The sequence below is a fragment of the Caloenas nicobarica genome, chromosome 3, assembly GCF_036013445.1.
Source record: "Caloenas nicobarica isolate bCalNic1 chromosome 3, bCalNic1.hap1, whole genome shotgun sequence".
In the NCBI taxonomy this organism is placed as follows: Eukaryota; Metazoa; Chordata; class Aves; order Columbiformes; family Columbidae; genus Caloenas; species Caloenas nicobarica.
This window is the reverse complement of record NC_088247.1, coordinates 49,377,828-49,398,867: the sequence shown is the minus strand read 5'-3', so window position 1 is coordinate 49,398,867 and position 21,040 is coordinate 49,377,828. Positions and strand designations below refer to the sequence as shown.

The 21,040-nt window shown below is 40.6% G+C and overlaps 1 protein-coding gene across 1 annotated transcript in view; it reads right to left on the bottom strand.

Annotated features, from left to right (window-relative positions):
• SLC16A10 (solute carrier family 16 member 10) overlaps positions 1-20,036 on the bottom strand; it is a 71,822-nt gene extending 51,786 nt beyond the window's left edge. The window contains exon 1 of the mRNA XM_065631596.1: positions 19,458-20,036. Coding sequence (XP_065487668.1) covers positions 19,458-19,815 — 358 coding nt within the window. The 5' untranslated portion in view covers positions 19,816-20,036. The remainder of the gene's footprint in view (positions 1-19,457) is intronic.
• Positions 20,037-21,040: the final 1,004 nt, after the last annotated feature.

The window sequence follows — 21,040 nt, the reverse complement described above, 5'->3', positions numbered from 1 at the left end:
TCATTATAAATTGAGGTTTTGGAATGCTTTTATGCAATGAGATTCTCTTGTCCACAGCTACCAAATACAAACAAGACAACACAACTAAAATATCAAAAAAATATCGCTGTTGTTAAGTAAAACTTTCCTTAGCTCACTCTAAAGGTTTGTTCCTGAATGACTTAAGCTGGTAACTGTAAATAAAACATCAGTTTTAATCATCAGATTTGTGAGAAAATTAGAGTTGATTTACGTATTTATGTCAGCAGCTCCTGATTCTCTTTGGAAGATTTATCATATCACTGAAGACACTACTTTAAAAAGACAGTAAGTTGAACTCAATTATTGAAAAAGCTTTATGATCAGGTTTAATGCCGAGATTGTTTGTTTTCTCAACCATAGTCATGCCACTGAGCTCACTGACACAATTTAACCACTCATTAGTGACAATTCAAATCTCAAAAAAAGTAAATCACCTGTTCAGGGATGTATGCAACCATTCATGTCCAAAATAAAAGCTATGACTGCCTCTTATGATGCCATGGTTCTCAGTTTGCATTCAGAAGTTGAAGTCCAGATGAGAACAAGTTTCAACTCAAGCATTTTAACAGCTAAATACTTGGAAGCCCAAGACCATGTGAACAGAAGTTCTAAGGAATCTGACTTCTGTCTTGCACAGTAATCCAAAACAGTTACAGAATTAGCATTGATTTATTAATACCATTAACAGCTAGGTATAATAAGTTTTTATATTTAGTAGAATTCCTTATCCCTAAAGTTATGCAGAAAAAAAATATAGGACATGTTACTTGTCAAGACAAAACATCTAGTTATACCACTGGAAATTTAAGAAAAGCATGAAAACAAACCAAAATAAACTTATTTTGCATACTCAAACTTCTTCATAAAACTCAGAAGTTGAGCTATCTGGGTTTAGATCTAACTTTCAAGTGTTCAAGAAATATATAAAGCACTACTAATTAAGTCCAAATTAGCAATAAAAAGACATTAGGAAATACCAAATCAAGTAAATGTCTATTAGCAGCAGTCCAAGAAAGCAAAACTAAAGTACTTACAAACTCAAAGACAACGTTGGGGAAAAAGTAACACTGTTCCACCTGCTGTTTCTGATAAGCTGTGCACAAAGCCATTTTCTGGTTTGTGCATGACAGCTGCATGTGCACGGTATCCTTGCAGGAGACCCATGTTTGAAATCGCATACCTCTGCATTTTATATCAGCCTATTCAAATAAGTCTAGAATAATTTAATTTTACTACTCTAATCAATGTTACTATCAAAATTCAGATCTGTAATCACAAATACATATAATATTGATCTCTTTCCCTTAACGAATGCATTTCCACTGTGTACAGGTTTTATGACCAAAACACTGGAGCTGTGCCATGACAGAAACAAACCTGAAAACAGTAGGCTGTGTTTGATTCTGGTTTTATTCTTTCCTAAAACTGCAGGTGTGTGTGCATTTGGAAACTGAAGTTCACCTGTGCAAAAGGAAATGTTTTCTGTTCATGTGTCAAAAACACATTATTTGCAGCAAGTATCTTTTACCTCCACTGTTCCCTGCCTGTGGATGTCTGCAGGTTGACTGTTGATGAGTGCTCAGAAGCCTCTGTGCCCACTCTCCTCCTGCTCACTGCAATCATTCCCCATAGTCTTTGAGAGTTACGCAGAACCCTTAGCACCCTTTCCTCCCAGAGTGGAGGGAGTACAAATGCTTGTTATAACTTGTCTATGGAGAGGAAAATATGCATACACCCTCCCCACTCACCCACACCTCTCCACCCAACCCCCCCGGCTCGCTTTCTTGGTGTGCTAAGAACAGCTGTAAAACCAATCTACTCAACTGAGTGTCTGACCATGGCTAGGTTTAAGATAAGCGATTTCAAAAGCATAGCTAGAGCTACCTCCAACATGATGGCATACATGTAACTAGAATGTATTGAAGATTGCAGAGGATATCGCTTCAGTCTTTAGGGGCACAGAAGTATTTGCTTGATGCACAAATTTAACCAGATTAAGTCCAAAGATTCAGTGTTTTTCCCTATTATTTAAAATAGCACTCTGAATAGAAATTTACAACAGTATTAACATGAAATTCTATGACAACTATAAATATAAGCCAAGCATGACTTACTGAGATCACTTTGTCCTTACAGAATATTAATAATAGTGTACTTATATGGCAAGTCTGCTATTTCTTTATATTTTGACAGTAATTAAAATGAATGGAAGGAGATTAAATAAAGCCCACTTCTTTAAAGTGAAGAAATTTCAAGCAGAGATTCCACAATGAAAAGACTGTCTACAGGAAAGAAGTCCGGTTCTCATTGACAGGCAGAAGCATGCTTCATGGAACAATTACTTCCAATCACAGTATTTAATTTGAGTTAACCAGGGTATTGTTATCCCTTTGCTAGAATCCGTGTGGAATTTTGATCAAAGATGTAATGTGGTAAATGTTGTAATATATAGTGTAAGAATCAGGAGTATATCCTGTAATTTGTAAAGACCAGCTGCAGAATAGGAATTTGACATAGGCAAATACAGATTTTTGTAGCCTTAAAAAAAAAAAAATGCATAAACTACCCATAGCAAGAATCTACAGAGACAGAAAGTACCCATCAGGTCAGAAAGATCCAGAAACCATTTAAATTACCCCTTAGTTATCTTGCAAATACACGATGTTGAAAAGAAGCTAACAGGCACTATTCTGACACAGTAATTTTTTAGGTAGATTCGAGCTTTGGGGCCCGCGATGTTTCCAGATGTATGTGTGGGGGAGGAAGTCTGTTCCTACACAAAGTAAAAGACTCCAGTGAGGTCAAAGCAGTAAGGGTGGCCTAAGGCTACTGACTAGCAGCTATAAATAATGATTCCTAACACCCTCTTTCAGGCTGCTCTCCAAAGGCAAAGTAGTGATGACCACCAGTGATAAGGGGCCTGACTTTCAAATACCAATACCCTAGAGGCATAAATCACAAGTCCACCCAGTTATCAAGAACAAAAAGGAATCTGAGGGCTAACCTGCCTACATTATGTAAAATAAAGGAGAAGCAGGAAAATTACATGTGTAATGCAATGCCACAGGGTAGACTGTCTAGAGCTGAAGCACACCTGCCTCCCTCTATGTCCAAATTAGAAAACCAACCCAAAATGAGTGAGTTATTTCAAACTCAAACTTTGGTCATTCAAAACGGCAATATATACTCTGTCTTATCTACAAATGTCCTACCTCTGTACTGCCAGAAACATTGACACAAATTTCAGCTTAAACTGCAGTTGACAAGATACACTAAAAACTCATAAGGGGAAAGACATCTATGACCACATACTACATATGCTGCAAGGTTCAACTGCAATAGTTACGCATGCAAAACTGAAAGCTCAGCATCTGTTCACTTATGGTTAACCTTGTAAAATAGTTCACTAGTTCTGACAGTTCTATAAACTTACAAAACTAATTTCTTTAAGAGCTAAGATCTCCTGTTCAGCGAGCAATTACCTAAAGATTAATGTCTGGTAATTAATTTATTCCCTTCAATGAGCAGAAATAATGGGGATTTGGTTTCTGTGACTTTAAGCAGCTCATGCTCGGTTACTACCACATGCTCAAAGTCATCACAATGAATCAGAGCAGGAAAAAACATTAATTGGATTAAGTGTTACTTTTACCTTGCCCTCTTTCCAATTGAAAATGGAGAACATTTTACTTCATTTCATATGAGGGACATAAAAGTAATAAAAATAATAGTAATACTAAGTAAGATAACAGAAGTAATTCCATTTTCCTGCATTTCTTCCCCGGTTTGAGCACTTGGAAAAGCAAACGATTGCAAAAAAACTCAGCTACAGAAACTGTAGAAACCAGTGCTTCATAACTGCAATATACATCAGTAAAGTATTGAGAGCTGACACACGCAGCAAGTCAGACACGTTACATCTTGCTGCTGAAGATCTGCAAAACAAAACCTTGAGATGAATTGTCTAGGTAATATTCTGAGATAAGGGGAAAAAAGGAACAATTTCAGAATGAAAAAAGCTAAAATACTCTTTAAAATAATTTTAAATAGGGAAGCACTGCCCCTCTACAGACAATAAGTGTTAAGAAAGAAGTGGCCCTTTATTTGCATGCAGAACCTTGAGTGCCACTGGCTGCCTACATCTGTTTAAGCCAAAACCAGGCAGCATGCTATTACAGCAATCTATTTTCATAGCAAATGGCCTATTTTCAGAGAAACTGAAAGCATTACACAACAAAAAAAATTAGTATGCTCAAGTTAAATGATAAACAAAACAGAAGTATTTTAACACATAACATATATATATTTAGCATACAAAAAAGTGAGTACCAATGTAAACAGTCAGGACTTTTTACATCAAGAGATCAGCATACATAACGTCTAAGCTTTCAGATTCAGTTTTTCAATTATTGTTCTAACCTATCATACCAACTTAACCCAAAAGTATCTACAAATTCTATGTTATAGCTGAATGCTTTCAAGTTATATTTTCTGCAATGTTTTCTTAAGTGTTTTCCTTAGAATAAGAAAAAAACTACCAGAATGCTCCCATTTGTATTTGCTTATATCCAGTTAAATCCTAGTCAGGTAATTTACTTATCAGACATTTGCCTCCTAAAAAACCTCCAAACTTTGTTTACAAGTATTTGGTTATCTTCATGAGATATAATTAACACATGACCAAAAGTCTCAAATAGCATATTAGCCCAGCCAAGATTTTAAAATTTAAAAAAAAAGTTGACTGGCAGGTACCAACTGGCATCCCCCAGATACTTTGGCAAAGTATTATGCCCTACCATGACAGCTTTCAGAGGAGCAATGTGCTGTTTCAGAGAGAAAGCAATTTTCAGTTTCCACCTCCTACCAAATGTGGGGCTCAGCATGAATTCCCTCTCCCAGAGACAGGACATAACTGACTGACACTGTCTGTCCTCTATGCATACCAGTGGCTCTGTAATCCTGCCAAGATCAAAACTGGAAACAGAAGGGGGGGGGGGGGACGGGCAGGGTGGAAATCATCACACTGAGCAGCTATATCTTGCCTCTGAGAACACACGTTAATCTATCAATGTTGGCTGGTAAACTACTTCATCTTTCTTCATGTATTCACATTGATTTTTCTTCTGTGTAGCTTAACTTTGCACATCAAGCCACTGGCCACAATCATTCCTGGAAAAGCTGCCTATAACCACCTCATATTTGCAAATGGCTGAAAATAATGCAGCACCTAAAATTATAGTCTAAGTGTTGGGAGCTACATAAATGAATTTAAGCATTCCAACAAAAACACAAATCTACCTTTACTTCTGAGGAACAAAATCATACAAAAGCATTGGCCACAGGAACTCAGCCTGTTTTCCATATGCACATGAAATAAATTCTAGAGTAATTAGAGGCTGAAGCTCATACAAAGACGACATTTCCGCAAATACAGCTAAACTAGTAACTACATACATCAGAGCAAACAGTTCTATAAGGAACTGTTTTCTGTACTGATCTTATCAGGCTCTGATAAACCTTCAAAAAGGAAGGTACCTTTGACAATAAAACCCCTAAAGATCCAACTAACTGGGTTTGTAAATGTGATCTCTAACTAGCAGGCACTAATGTGCATGTTGGAGTGTGCATACTGTTAGTCAGAGTGAAGACAGTACAGATGTAGCTCACAAGAGTATGACAGAATTTTTTTCTTGTGCTCACCAACAAAAATGAAGCGCTCTGGGTCAAAACAGGACACCTGGAGTTGGAGTCAGCTTCCACGTTAAAGCACCCAAGCATAGATGTCTGTGTGAGTGAGGAGTCAAAGCTCCCACTAGAGTCAGCAGAGATGTAGTCAGCTCAGCCAGGGTAGACTGCAGTTTCAGCCCACCCTAAAGTTGAAGCCTGCATCTGGCCAGCTGAGTTACTCTCCAGACTCCACTGAATGTGCTGACTACATCTCCTTCTACTATAATCTACACCTTGCCAGTTCTCTCCTGGTATAATATCACTTCTGCATATTTTGCATCACTGGCTGAAAATGCCCATGTCACCCAGCATTCCAGTGCAGCAGAACAGACAAGCAGAGCAAGACAAAAGAAAAAACACCAATAAAAGCAAAATGTACATTACTGGTCCAGTGTGATGCCAAGCATCACTGAATTACTGGCACCAGTGTCATTTAGAAAGGCTGCATTGCACCTCAGTATATATCATGCCATTCAGAATACAAAGAACCCTCCAACCACCACACTTGCTTCAACAGTCCCATAGTGACCCAGATAAAAACAGGAAAAAGAAAGGTAAGGAGGGGAACAACTATACATAGTTTACCTATTTATGATTTTAGCACATGCCAAAAATAACTACTGAGGGCAAAAATGTAACTATAATAATTTCAAACTGATACTCCTTACACTGGAGACAACCATATGAACAGACTAGCTCTAAAATCTTTCAGTACCGCTATCATAAAACATTTGTTATATCCTTGTCTTACTAAACTGAAACTCATTACTTATGGAATTTCTAAGGACCTGTGCCTGTCTAAGCTGAACCAATTGCACATAGAAAAAGACTTTGGAATTAGGAAATTACTTCATAAAAAACAGAGACAGCAAAGACAGTAATTGCTATAGCAAATGACAGTGTTAACAGCAAAGCATGGCTCTAATCAGAAGCAGTACAAGTCAATTTGGAAGACAAGATCTTATATAATCAAGAAAATAAATCTGTGCGGATACAGCATTTTCACTAGAGAGTAGTTTAACAAAACACGTCCTGCCTTTAAAATAAAAGCAAGTTATTTTTATCTTTGATCTCTTCTTCAGCAGCCCTGACAATTGGTGGAGGCTCCTTCTTCCTCCCTCTGCATTTACGCTGGTCCCAAACTCCCCTCATTTCAACTATCTTTGTGTAAACACTGCTAAGGCATTCTCTAGCCACCTCTCAGATTCCCATTAAACACCCATGCCCTCCCCAGCCACAAACCTTTAATCCCATTCCTCAGTGTCTGTGTTATCCAAAGCTACGCTCAACACTTCACTAAAAGGTCAGCCACTACAGGCACTTATTCAAGAAAACAATGAATTTTATTAATTATGCAGTTTCACACTTAGTGGTAAGATTACCTCAAAATTAATTGATCACACTCCCAAGCTCTGAGTTGTGCACAGAGACAGGGTATTTCTGGTGGTAATGGCATGGAGAGCCTGAGATAAAACCAAAACTCTTATGATTCTTCTATCCAGAAATCAAGTTAAGAAAAGGTAGAACTTACAAACTGATGGAAAACCCTGCAATACTGAGCAGACACATGGCCTTTGCTAAAAAAAAAATAGTAAGAAGTGAGGGCCTGTATCTTGTTAGGAAACAGGTAGGGTATATTCAAGATACAGTGGCTGGTTAGAGGCCAACCTCTCCCCCTTCTCTAGTTGAAGGGTTTGTGGGCTTTTGTCATATAGGTCATATACATATAAAATTAACAGCATGTTACTTCTCTATTAAGCAGGATGCAGAGCAGAAGTCAAAGATGCATCTTAAGGTCCAGAACAGGAAATATTATCAGGACTGATTCTTAATTATACTAACATGTATTTTGTCAGAATCATCACTGGTCTATAACACAGGAAACAGTGCTAAAAACTGTGCAGACAGAATCTAGTGTTTAATGTCTTAAAAGAAAAAGCGGCATGATTTACTTAATTTCTGAGAACCACCGATACATCTACTAATCAGCTACAATCACACCACCCAGAGATTCATAAACAAGTCACCTTGTCCACATTACTGCTAGTAGCCATTTCTAAGACCAGTGCTCTTAATTACCTGTTAAAGTCCATCGAGCCTCCTCTATTTCAGATTTTAGGTTTTTTTAGACAAAAGAAAAGCAGTCACCAGGTTTTAAGCGATTATGACCAAGCTGTATAATCTCAGTCACAGAAATTGTTCTCTTCCAGAAAAACAGAAGTAAGTATATTGAAGAGTATTACAGAACAGTTTGTACAGTGGTCTACAGAACTCTGCAAAAGCTCAAGAAAAGCATAGCTCTTTTTTTAAAAACAATGTCTTCATAAACACAATGAAAGCCTTTCCATTTTAAGAACACTGTTTGTAATACCAACATCTTCTTCACAGTAGACAATGACCAGCAATCTCTCAGGCTGAGTTGCTATCCCAAAGAACTACCACTCAGTTTCCACGGAATCCACACTGCTTATAGATAAAAAGCAGTGAGAAGTGCTAAGATTTATCACCTTCAGAAAGTAATGTAAAACTTGAAGCAAATTTTCATCTTGAAGTTAACTTTGTATCCTTTTCATTCTGATCCTTAACTTGAAACCTACATGAATGCTCTCACATTAAGAATCCACGTATTTTTTGTTTGAAACTTCAGAACAACCACACAGGTCCAGTTGTAGGCAGTCTTAAAGACATGATACATTTTTTCACCCGGCTTTTAAATTTACTCTTTATAGCACCACACTTATCTGTCCTGATCAGGAAAATATGCACCTAGAAGACTGCTAGGTGGGATACCTCGTAAACAGGAAAGAAATATCAGTTGCTCAGAGGAAGCCAGGACCATAGCCCAAAGAACAAGCAGCAGAGTACTTTGTACGGTATCTGCCTCTCCCTACCTGTATTTTCCCAATAAAGTTGTCTTTAATAAATACAATTAGGCTACTTACAAAATATTTAAAAATATTTTGACCAACTGTTGAAATAATACATGCTCAGCTAAAAAAAATTAATACAGTATGAGGTTGTTTTGTCAAGGACCTTGATGTAGAGACTGAACATGTATCATATAACATCTCTTAATAGTAAATTAAATGTATTATACCACATGCACGAAACATTAATACTGTCTGAAAAAGAAATACACCAGATATTGTTAATTTCAGGATTAACACTATTTGAAATTATAAGCTTACAAAAGCATTTTGTCACATTTCTTGACAATATTTATATAGGTAAATCAGTTTACAGCTCTGAGGTAGCATGAATTGCATGCAACATACTATTTTTTTTGCCTAATATTAGAAAAAGCAATAAATATGCAGAATACCAGAGTTGGGTCATGCTGATTCAAGTTTTGACAGTGCATGCAAAGACAAATATTATCCATCCTAGTTTTGTGCAGTTCCACTCCAGCCTTACCACTAAGCTACCCAGTTCTGTCCCTGTCCCCCTACACACACTTCCAAGGGTCAGTGATTTCACTGCATGAAACTAAATGTTCATTAAACTACTGCACCATGAACAAAAGTCTTTGATATGTACAGAGGTATAAAAATCTCTTAATGCTCCATGCTTCAATTTGTAAGAAATGGAGTTACTCTGATAGGATTAGAAAATACACCTCAAGCTTGCACATTTGGTTTAAGCTTCCAGAAAACTTCCTAGTGTTGATTTAGTTTTCTAGATGACTGTGTGTACCCAGCAGTGTCAGACATTAGGAGCTGAGAGTTCTAATTTCTTTCAAGTTTGGAATGCAATGTTGGGTTTTGAAGAGCCTAAGCTACATAAATATTTCAAAGGCAGGAAATGACTCGAAGGTATAAAAGAAGGGCAATTTCAAATTTGCTTTTATGTGCCAAAGCCATACAGGCTTTCTTTAAAGTACATACCCCTTCAGTTTTGTCACACACATGACAACTTAAACCAATGAACTCAAGGGGCCACTGGCAGCACTTCTGCAAATGAATTGAAGAAGAACCCAAAAGTCATCATATAAATTGTACACTCAAGATTTGAACAAATATTATCTAACGCTATACCAACTTTCCAAGAAGGTTGTTATTCTGAACCATGACATATACCAGGGACACATGTCCAAAATATGCACCACAGTTCAGGTTCTTGATTTCAATTTCACTTGCTCAGAGGTTAGTAGCATCTTCAGGTAAAGTACCACTACCACATCTTCTTTCCTCTCAAAAAAAAAAAAAAAGCAAGGAGCATTATATAGCAGCTGATGTTAACTATTTCAAACCACTCTGAAACTACTATAGTATGGACTAAACACGAAGCAAACTGACAAATTAGTAGGCTTTCAGTCTCACCCATGTAACCCATTGAGATTATTCCAATCCCAGCATGTTCTCCAGCATGTTTAATTATAATACAGGATCAGGTTACTGTCCAAGTAAACCCTGGACAGGTGGCCCAAGAACACTCAGTACTTCTGATACTTTTGGTAGGAGATACAGGCCTCCTTATGCAAAGCAAATTGGTTTCAGTTTTACACCTGTGTCCTTGTTGTTCAGCTGCTCATTCTGTACACTGCTTAGCTGCCATCCAGACTCTAGTCTGGAGCAAACTAAGCAGCTCCTTAAGAGACATGTGGATAGTACATGTCTGTATCCGCAAAGTGAAGACGACACAGTCACTGTAGTCAGTCCAAGGACAACCGGGTGCTCTGAAGTGCAAATACCACAGACAGCACAGACAAAATCCTCCAAAGATATGGCCCATCTCAACATTCACTAAGGATCACTTTTTAATGAATTCTAACATTATATTATTGAATTATTTGGCTCTTAAGCATGCAATGCAATATAGTAGGAACCCAAACTAGGACTTCTCCAATTAGAAAAATCCCTTTTTGGTGTTATAGTTAAGACTTTTTTTTGTTTGCAAAAAAGAGCAGCTTTCTTACCTTGTATACAAGAACACTGTTCCTGGTCATCATGTAATGAATTTGCAACTGTTAAAGCTGTGTTTTTGTTTCAAAAAGAAAGGACTGTTCATTCCTTCTTGACTGCCGAAACAGAAAGCTTAAAGATCACAGTTCATTTAGTACATTCTACCACAGTGTTTTATCCTTGCTCAGAGTTACAGCATTGATAAAATAGAGTGCAATCCTTACTGCTCATTTATAAGTCATTTGCGAGAGGACAACAGAGATTAAGGGACTTAAATTAATAGCTGGTACGTTTAAAATTACTTATTATTCCTCATACATCTATGTTCTTAAAAATGCAAAAAAAACTATTACAAGGTACTTTAAACATACACATAAATTACAGCTTTAGTGAATAAAGCACACTGCAGCTGACAGATAGCCAAAGAATTCACTATTTCTACTTATTACAGCAAAAAGGTAACAAGAAAGTTGCTTTACAATTTGCAATCAAAGTACAACCCCACCACCTAAGGGAGAATGTTCCACAGGATTGTAGACATGCTGCTGATAAGTTTGGGCTCAGCATCCCAGTAATCCCTTCCTGTGTCTGGGAACTAACACTGATGATTTTTAAATTGGTCCCGTCCTTGCTAAAGGGCTGCTACTCTAACTTAACTATGAAAACAAGTCATTCCTAGCCAGTTCCCATGAAAATTAATGGCTGGATATAAACCAGAGCTGTTGTAATAAATTAGATTTCAGGAAGTAAAACAGATAATGCAAGATCACAAGGGAATGTTTCCTCATAGAATTATCCTTTCTGCACATATTTGCTGAAGGCTAAACTGCAGCAGACTAAGGCTGCCTTAACTGTGTGTTCACAAAACAGAAGATTAAAAAAAACATGGAATATATATGAAAGAACCTATACTATCTCTTCTGCCACAATGAATATTCTAAAATAAAGCAGTGATATTATCAATACTACCTTAGCTTGGATGTAAGTAATCACTACGTCTCCTTCATTGCAGTACACAGAGCAGAAGCAATTTTGAACTGGGCAATTACTTGCTAAACATTATAGATCATTGTTCACTGAAAATCCTTATTTTCCTTACCAAGACACACCAGTGTAAGTTAGAATTTTATTAATAGCCCTCTCATTTCAAAGCATGATCTTCGAGGTGTAGGATTCTATTATAAGTTCTTATTCATAATTCAGACCAACAAAGCCTTGTCTTCCATGTAATGATGTTACACTACATAAAATTTTGGGAAAAAAAGCCTTAAAAATCCAGAATAAGTCTTACATAGGTATTTCTGAAAACTAAACTGAATATTTTTTAAACACACTTTTGTTTTTAAATTAAAAGGCTAGAAAATAGAGTTCCAATTACAAAATTTTCTTAGCATTTAGTGAACTAAAGATGCTTTAATGTGACTGATCAAATACTTATACCAATTCCCACATATTTTATAAGCATTAATAAATTAAGCCATAAATCTAAAAATGAGTAATTGAAAACCAGAACAGGATAGTTTCCAAGAGCATAACAACTCTACAGCTAAACCTGAACTGCCACTCAGTTCCTCAGTTAAGATTATCTGCATGTGGCTCTTCAAATAGTAAATCATATCATTATAAAATTTAGAAAACATTAAATACTAAACTTCATACAACTGTTGAACCCTCACATTATGAAAGGGGCTGGCCTAGAACACAGCTCCAATAGCACAGCCAGACACAGCAGTTTGCACAGCAGTAGCCAACAACGTGGGAGGAGGCCAGCACACTGGACAGTACTAGAGATGGCAAGAAAGCGATTGAGTTTATCTTCTCCAAGACCCTGAAGCTTCAAGAGTCTGAAGCCCCAATTAAGCAGACTATCTGCTCCTCCTTCAGCATATTACTGTGAATCCAGCAAAGGGCTGCAAAGATGATCAAGGAATTGGAGCATCTAACATAGGATAAGAGGCTGAGAAAGGTGGGATTGGCTAGCCTCAGGAAGAACGTGCTGGGAGGGGGAATCTTTTAAGTGTGTATAAATACCTGAGGAGAAGTAGCAAAAAAAAAAAAAAAAAGCCAAACTCTTCTCACTTGTTTTCTGACAGGAGGCAATGGGCACAAATTGAAGTACAGAGAATTTAATTTAAATGTAAGAAAAAACTTTTTACTACAAGGGTGGTCAAATACCAGCACCAGTCACCCACACAGGCTGTGAAGTCTCCTTCCTTGGACATGGTCAAAACCCAACTGGGCAAAGTCCTCAGCAGCCTGCTCTAGCAGACATTGCTCCAAGCAGAGAGTCTAAAACCTTAACTATTTTGTTATTATCTGTAATTACTGAAATAACTCAAACTGGCTAAAAGAATAGACAAATTATGCTATAATTGTTTGAGAACAGTCTACTGCATTTCTGTGTGCAAAATTAGTAACTGAATAAAAGGAAGACAGACCAATAATTAAGCTTCAAGTTGGCCTTTAACACCATTCCTTTAAGAGGCTAAAGAAATCAAATCATGAGAAAAAGAAGAATTAATATTATCAGAAAACTTCAAGTGTCTGGAGGCAAAGAAGACCAAGTTAAAAGATTAAATCATCATTATGGATAGGCAAACAGCACTAAGCACAGGTACATCTTCCTAAGACTGAAGCTCTATTAATAAACATACACATTTTGCCAGCTTCCTCTTTAGACAGCAGTTATTTAGTCCAACTCAAAAATCAGGAAGGGATTTGAGGAACCTCAAAGAATGGTAGCCAAAACGGATGAATAAGATGACATTGAACAGACTACAGGGACCAATTAAACAAAACAAAGTTGAAGAGTAGGGAGCAATGCACACTGGAAAACTTCAAAGTCAACTAACCTCCACTGAATGCAGGTATTAATAAAAAGCAGCAAGAAAAACATTTGGTTATGTAAATAATGCAAACTAGATAGCATAACGTCATCATAGTACTCCATGTCATGCCATAAAATGGCAAAGCCTCTTTTGGAATGACAGCAAATTTCTTCTCCGTATTTCAGAAAGTTATAGAAGCATCAGAGACAATCAAAGAAATAACTTTAACAGCGTATGAAAAAAATGTTCCACATGGAACAAAACTGTTAAGACTTGAAATATTTATCCAAGGAAAAGACATAAGGAGGCAGACGCATGAAAATATACACATACACACCAGTCACAAGCCACTTTGTCTGAAAGCAAAATAGCAGATGACAGACCAGCAAACCATCTAGATAAATTATCTTCAAAATCGCAGTCAAAAATAGTTTCTTCTGCTACTTGGAAATCAAACCAAGTTGGAGTCTTCATCCATCTGCAGAACAGCCTAACTAAGCAATACTGCTGTTTACTTAAATTAGAAATGAGAGCACTCAAAAAAATGTTACATAAACCCTTCAGAAATTGAGATTTAAGGATGAGACTGGAAAACAGTCAGCCTTAACACTCTCTTAAGAACCATCAAACAAGGCATTTCTCTTATGAACAAACAAATAAGCTAAAAGTTTAATTTTAAGACTTTAAGTTAATTTTTTAAAGGTGTTTTAAACTATTTTAACCTTATGTTCAAGAACTCTTTCATTAGTTTGATGCATGTAATTAGATTAGCATAGCTACAGGCAGGCACTAAATGACATTTATAATAGCTTTCTAGTGTTGTACCGATGTAACATCTTTAAGAAAAAACCTTTATTGATAAGATTACACTAACAGCAAAAATACTCTGAAAGACATTCAATAGGATCTTGCTTTCATCCAATTTACCTCATTAATAAAGTACAGTAAAAATTAAGTTTTTAGGCAGGTTTGGTTGAAGGAGGGTTTATAGGATATAGTTTTGTCTGAAAGGCAGAACACAAAAGCTCCAAAAACTTGAGGCATGTGCATTTAATGCAGAGTGGTGGTAACAACCCACCATCTTTACCATTTTATAGAGACGTTTCATCCCTGTGAAATTGAAGTATGGCCTCTAAAGAAGTCCACAAAAAGAAATTGGAAAACAGCTTTTAGACACACCAGGAAGATTATTGTCTTTAACTAAGCAACTTGTTACAAGTTTATCTGCAGTTGGAATGAGAAGAGATCTAACCAGTCTGAATACCAACAAGAAGAACACAAAAAGACAATCTAACTAGCAGGCACAAGGCTAATCAGTCTGCAAACTAGTTATTAAGAGCACAAGATAAATGCTCCAGGGCTGGAGGCATAAAGTTATACGTGCATGCATTTATGCATAAACTGCAGCAGTATCAACTATTCTGTCCTAAAGAGAGATAGCATACTAAAGAAACTACCTTCAACTTTCCAGGCTGACCCCATCATAATTTCAACTACTCCACAGTCTTCATTTACATACATATTTATAACCACAAAGCCAGGTCAAAACAGCACAAAAATATGACTGCAGCTGAATAAAGTGAAATGTTACTTTCACATTGAGTTATTTTTCAGCCAGTCTGATTTCAATGGCCACACGAACACGGGAAGGAAGGCAGACTACAGCAGCACCAATAACCATCAGTCCAAGTTTCTGTGGAACTACATCCTTCATTGCAATGTAACCCTTATTCACCAAACTGTGACACAGTAGCATGCTTTCTTGTACCTCATACATATTACGGTTTTGTGCTCCGATAACTTCTGTGTTCCAAATTTGACTTATTTCTTTTAAAAAAAAAAAAGTCAACTGCTCTCTCATAAGCCATGTGACACCCTTCCAGTTCGCCAAGCCTCCCAGTTTACCAGAAACCACATCCCATAGAATCAGAGATGAAAGTGTGGTTCTGACAGACAGGTACAGAACAAGGTCTTGAATGATAAAACTGTTGATGGTGCTTTTTTTATCTCTGAAGTAAATCTCAGTAAAACAGCAAAAGATTGAAGGAAATATTAAAGGAAAAACTTCCAACTTCAAACTGCCCCATTAAATTAATAAGCCAGCACAACACAGGACTAGATGGGGCTGAGAGGCCAGATCTCTGAGGTAACACCAGGGCTGGTTCAGTGCTCCACATCTCTCCCTCTGTGCCAACACCAACAGGGAGAGAAACCAAGTACTTGTCCTGCCAGAACCCAAACTGGCCCCAGGGCCCAATCTTTCCCCTTCAAGGACAACCAGACAACAATTGTACTTGAATGTTAGAGGCCTACTAGGTCTGCTCTATTTCCAAGGACTAGGAGCCTCCCATATTTCATTGCCATTGTGTTTTTCCACCCAACTTGTTCCTCAAACACAATGAACTATAAACAATGAATGGAGTAGTTTCCTGAGACTTCAGACGCATCTTTCTAGAAGTTTTATACTTACATTGGGGGCTTTCCCTCTTCTGTACTTGTGAATCAACCAGATTTGAACAAAAAACTGGCTACACAAGGAAACAATACAAATGTTTGTAAAGCACAATAGATCAGCAAAGAAACAAGCTTTTTACTAATACCAATATCAAAATATTGTATGCTAGTCCAAAAATTCATTAAAAATATGAATTATAGTTACACGCCCCTTGAAGAAATTTGTGAACTATCTATAACCCACACCACAAGTTATTCCATTAACACTTTTAAATTCTGCAACAATGTTATAGTTACTCATTTATCCAGTGCTGATGCTGCATTCTGGAGACAGCTTTCCTGCCTTGCCTGTACTTCTGCTTCCTTTCACTCCTTATCTGCAAGGCAGAGTCACTTCTTGACTACATTCTCCTGCCTCCTCCCATACTCAGTCTTTCATACTGATAAATATCCATCCATCTACTAAAAATAATAAAGCATGTACTATGATTACTTAATGCCTTCCTATTTTGCCTGACAAAGGCATCCTTCCATCTATTAAGAGGTAATAAAAGTAGCATATACTGTAGTCTGCTTAATTCCTGGTTTTTTGAAGAAAACACCAGGCAAGAGACAACTACTGGCTGGTTCCAAAAAAAACATGCACACAAAAACCTTTAGTAACACATATGCTTCTGGCAAAAGCCAAGTAATCTTTAGTTAAAAAGTTGAATTCTGTGGTAGTCTGGATCAATGGCAAGATTCTGCAGACACCTGGGGTGCCAGGGGAGATTAACTAGAATCTTCACACCTTTCAAAAAAAAATTCAGCATTACAGATTTTAAAGGTTTGGTTGGGTTTTTTTGTGGTATGTTTTTTTGTTTGGGTTTTTTTTTGTTTGGTTTTTTGTTTGGTTGGTTTTTTGGGTTGTGTGTGTGGGTGGTTTGGTTTTTTTGGAAGGATTAGAATATTAGACTTCATATTCCAAAGCAAGAAAACTTTCATTACAAATCCCAGTTTTCAAATTCATTACATCTGACTCAAACTCAGTTTCCACTGCCAGCTTTGAGTCGCAATCAGTTCAAACACAAGAGACTAACTAGATTACATACTATAATCAATACTATGGGAGTGATCAGGATAGGGTTTTCTCCAACACTAAAATCCAACTGACTTTATCCCATTAGTCACTCTTTTTCTTTTTATGGCATGCCAGCTTACCCAGTGTTCAAGAAGAGATAGACTAAGTGCGATTTGCCATTTCTGATCATAGCTCCCCTTCATGGCAAGCTAAATATTGTATCAGAATTTGGTTAGTTCTGTTCACCCTTGGTCCTATCTTCAACAAGATAAAAAATAGCAGACAAGCAGTTTCTAGGCAAAGAAGTTCAACATTAAGGAACAAAAAGTCCTGTCTGACAGCCACTGCTTAGCCCTTTCAGTGCCCAGACTCATTAGGGTACTTTTGGGTATTAAAAGGAAGGACACCATCTTATCTGCTGTTCTGCTATTTACAGGAGGCACTTCTGTATTTGCAGTCCTCCTCCTTCACATGCATACAAGACATCTAGGCAAGGCATCTTATGCTATTTCCCCCAACTTATACCCATTTGGATTTGAAAAAGCAAAATAAGTGTCTTCTGCATTACCCATACTAGACCACATCTGACAGAGCAAAACAAAATGCAGTTGCAGCTTCCTTTTTAAAAAAAAAAATAAAAATAATTGATGCAGAAGGTGCCTCCTGCATCCAGGACTCTGAACTCTTCCTACTCTTCTAAGGAGGATGCAAGACAACTAGGCTATAAGCAACATTCTTTCTTCCCCCCACTCTTGTCTGCATTTTGGCAAATTTTCAAAAACATGGGTGGAACACACCTGCAATCTCACTTCACTTAAACACCAGTGGTGCAATTACCCTTCTGGAAGGAAAGAGAGAATAATTTCAATCCTTCACTCATTGATTATTTCAACTACTGCACCATTACCTAGAAGTCACTTTTTTTTTTAGTACAAGATAACTATTTTGAGAGATCTTTACTAGAGAACCAGATCGTCAGAAAAAGCAATCACACCTCTGTACTATGAACAGAGTACCAACCACCTATGTATTTCTGCATTTCTGACTGGCCAGAGGCTCCCAGGTCAGTACACAAACGTTCACAGCACCTCCTCTGAACAACCTAATTTTTCTCCTGTCCAGGCTAAGAAGCCCAGACACCTGCTTCTGGATGTGCATTTCCTTTCTGTGAAGCAGGCATTGCCACATCTGACATGTACACATACATAGCTCCCCATGTTCCTAGCTCAAGAACAGTGAGCAACACACCTTCTACATCACCACAAATAACTCAAAAGCTGGAGAGTACATCAGTGCTCCACCACAGCTTTCTTACTCACTGCAGTCAGTAAGCTTTCCACTTAGCTTTCCACTTCAGACATAAATATTCTCGAAACTCTTCTAAAGGTCTGTAACACCACTATGTACTGATAAAGTTTCCTAGAAAGACTACACCTCTGCAGGGCTACATAACTGGAACACTTTTTTTAGTAAGAAAAAAAAAATAAAAGAATGTTTGCTATTTTAATATGTAAGCTACCTTTTAAATAAGCCAAGTTCATTATCATTCACCACAATAAATTATTATGACTAGTAATTCTTTATTATTGTGAGACAGAACCTGCATATCCTCGACTTACAAAGTCAAAGCACAAGACACTTTTCAAAGAGAACTTACATAACGTATGTGCTGCCTTTTGAATTAATTGACGCTTATGCACTAGAATGACTTAGATTAGTAACGGCAGAATGGAGATTTGATTGCAATAGCACTGTTGTGTCCTTAGAGTCTAGTAAACATCATTTACTGGTGAGTTTGGGGACATTAGTTACAGCAAGAAAGCTGCACATCAAATACTGGTTTTGGCAACTGTTAAGCCCATTCTCTACATATTTTCAGTGCCATTACAACCCACTGTTAATTAATCATTTAGACTAATCAGCAGGTTAATGTGGGTGGAAGAGAATAAAACTTTCTGGGATCAAGACATGCATTTTTTCCTGCAATGCACGACGACCGATGCCGATGAATACTCCGGTGGAAGCAGTCAGAGCACACCTGCTTCCCTCCCTGCAGCTTCTCCCCCACGCCCCAGGAGCTCGCTGCCTCAAGCCCTGTCTCCGGGGCACGGCTGCTCGCAGGGAGCAGAACGGAGCTCCCCTCGGCCTCGGTCAAATGAGTATTTCCGAGTCCCTCAGCCCAGCCTCACGTGCTTGCGGCGGGGCAGGCTCCGGCCCGGCCCTGCGGCTCGCCCCGAGGGCTCTGGCAGCCTACGGATACAGCGGCAGGACGGGCAGCGGCCGCAGCCGCCCCGCCAGCCGGTGCCGACAGCCCCGCGGGGCACGGACACCGGCAGCCGCAGCGGCCGCACCGCTGGCAGCGGGAGCTACCGGCCGGGGCACCTCCGCCGCCCGGGCTGCGGGCGGGGAAGGCCCGAGGCGGGAAGGGCTGGCAGCACCCCGACCCCTTCCTTCGCCGCCCCTCACCTGTTTTGAACGCCAGCTGCTTGTCCTGGCCGCCGCCGAAGAGGTGGAGCATGGAGACGAAGAGGACCCCGCACGAGTTCTGGATGCCGAAAACGGCGCCGTTGCACCACATGGCGGCCAGCATCACCACCCAGCCCCAGCCGCCCTCGGGGGGCTCCGGCGCCGCGCTCCCGGCAGCCTCCGGCGCCGCCCGGGGCTGGTCCCCGCTGTCAGCATCGCCGCCGCTCCCCGGGCACCACTCGCCGCCGTTCTCCTGCCGCAGCTCTACCACCGCGGCCGGCGGCGGCGGGCCGGCCAGGGGGGCGGCGGCGGGGTTCCCCGCGCCCTGCGGCGGCAGCTGCTCGCTCACCGGCGCCATCCTCAGGAGACCCTCCCCGCGCGCCGCTCCCGCCTTCCGCCGCCTCGCGCCCTCCGGGCCCCCGCGCGCCTCAGCCCCTCGCGGCGGGAGCCGCGGGCATCCTGCAGCGCGCGCGCGCGCGCTGTCTGTCCGTCCGTGCGCGCGCCCGCCCCACACACGTGCCCCGCTTCTCTCCGCCGCGCGCGCCGAGGGGTTGACCCGCTGCCGCCGCTTTATTTTAAAAGGGGGGCTCCCGTGGGGGCGTTAGCGGCACGAGGGCTTTCCTCCGCGGCGATTGGCTGAGGGCAGGGAGGCGGAGGGGGGGGCAAGGGGAGGGAGGCGCAGCCACGCTCCTCTTCCTCCCCGCCCCCCGGCCTGTTCTCCGGCGGGGCGGGGCCGTGGCGTGTCAGCGGCGGCGATAAGCGCTCGTGCCGCGGCCCCTGGCCGACGCCCGGGGAGGGGGAAGCGTGGGGGCGGGCGGTGCGCGAGGCTGGCAGTGGACAGTTGAGGGCCGCCGCTCGCGCTGAGCGGGAGGCGGGCGCCTCAAGTCTCCACACACAGGTACCGCACGCTGCCCTCGCCAGCTCTCGGCGGGGAGAGCAGTAAACAAGCCCCTGGCCCCGCTCCCAGGCGGAGTTCGTTCCCCGTGAGACAGGGCAGCTACACCCAGCGGTGTCCCGCTGCGGCCGCCCTCCTTGGGCAGCCGTGAACTGAGGGAAAACTCTTGAGACTTCCCTCTCCGGCGGTCTGCTGACAGCAACCACATAGAGGAAAAAACACCCCAAAACGCTGAGCGAGTGGCCGCTTCTCCGCGCCGCCTCCTCACTGCCCGCCCCCCGCCCGCGTGGACAGCCGTTGCTCTCCCCTCACGGCCGTTGTTCGGCTCTGCCCGGCGCTCACTGCCCGCCGGGGAGGTCGCCATCGCCCACTGTCCCTCTCGACGGCCGGGGGAGGTTCGGACTCTGGGCTGTCAGTCCCGGTACGGGGGCGACCCGCTCCAGGGCTCTCGGAGTATCTGCTTTCCTCAGGGAGCTGCTCTCCGGGACAGCTCTCCACCTCCCCATGGCCACCCTTACACTTTGCCAGTGACCGTGGTGAAACCGTTTCTCCCGGATTGTCTTTTTTTTTTTTTTTTTTTAATAAAGGAAGAGAAAATACTGTACTTGCATACCTCATGAAATGCTTCCCGCTCGCACAGAGGCATCAACTCTTGACCTTTCCTCCCCACGGCCAGCAAAGTGAGAGA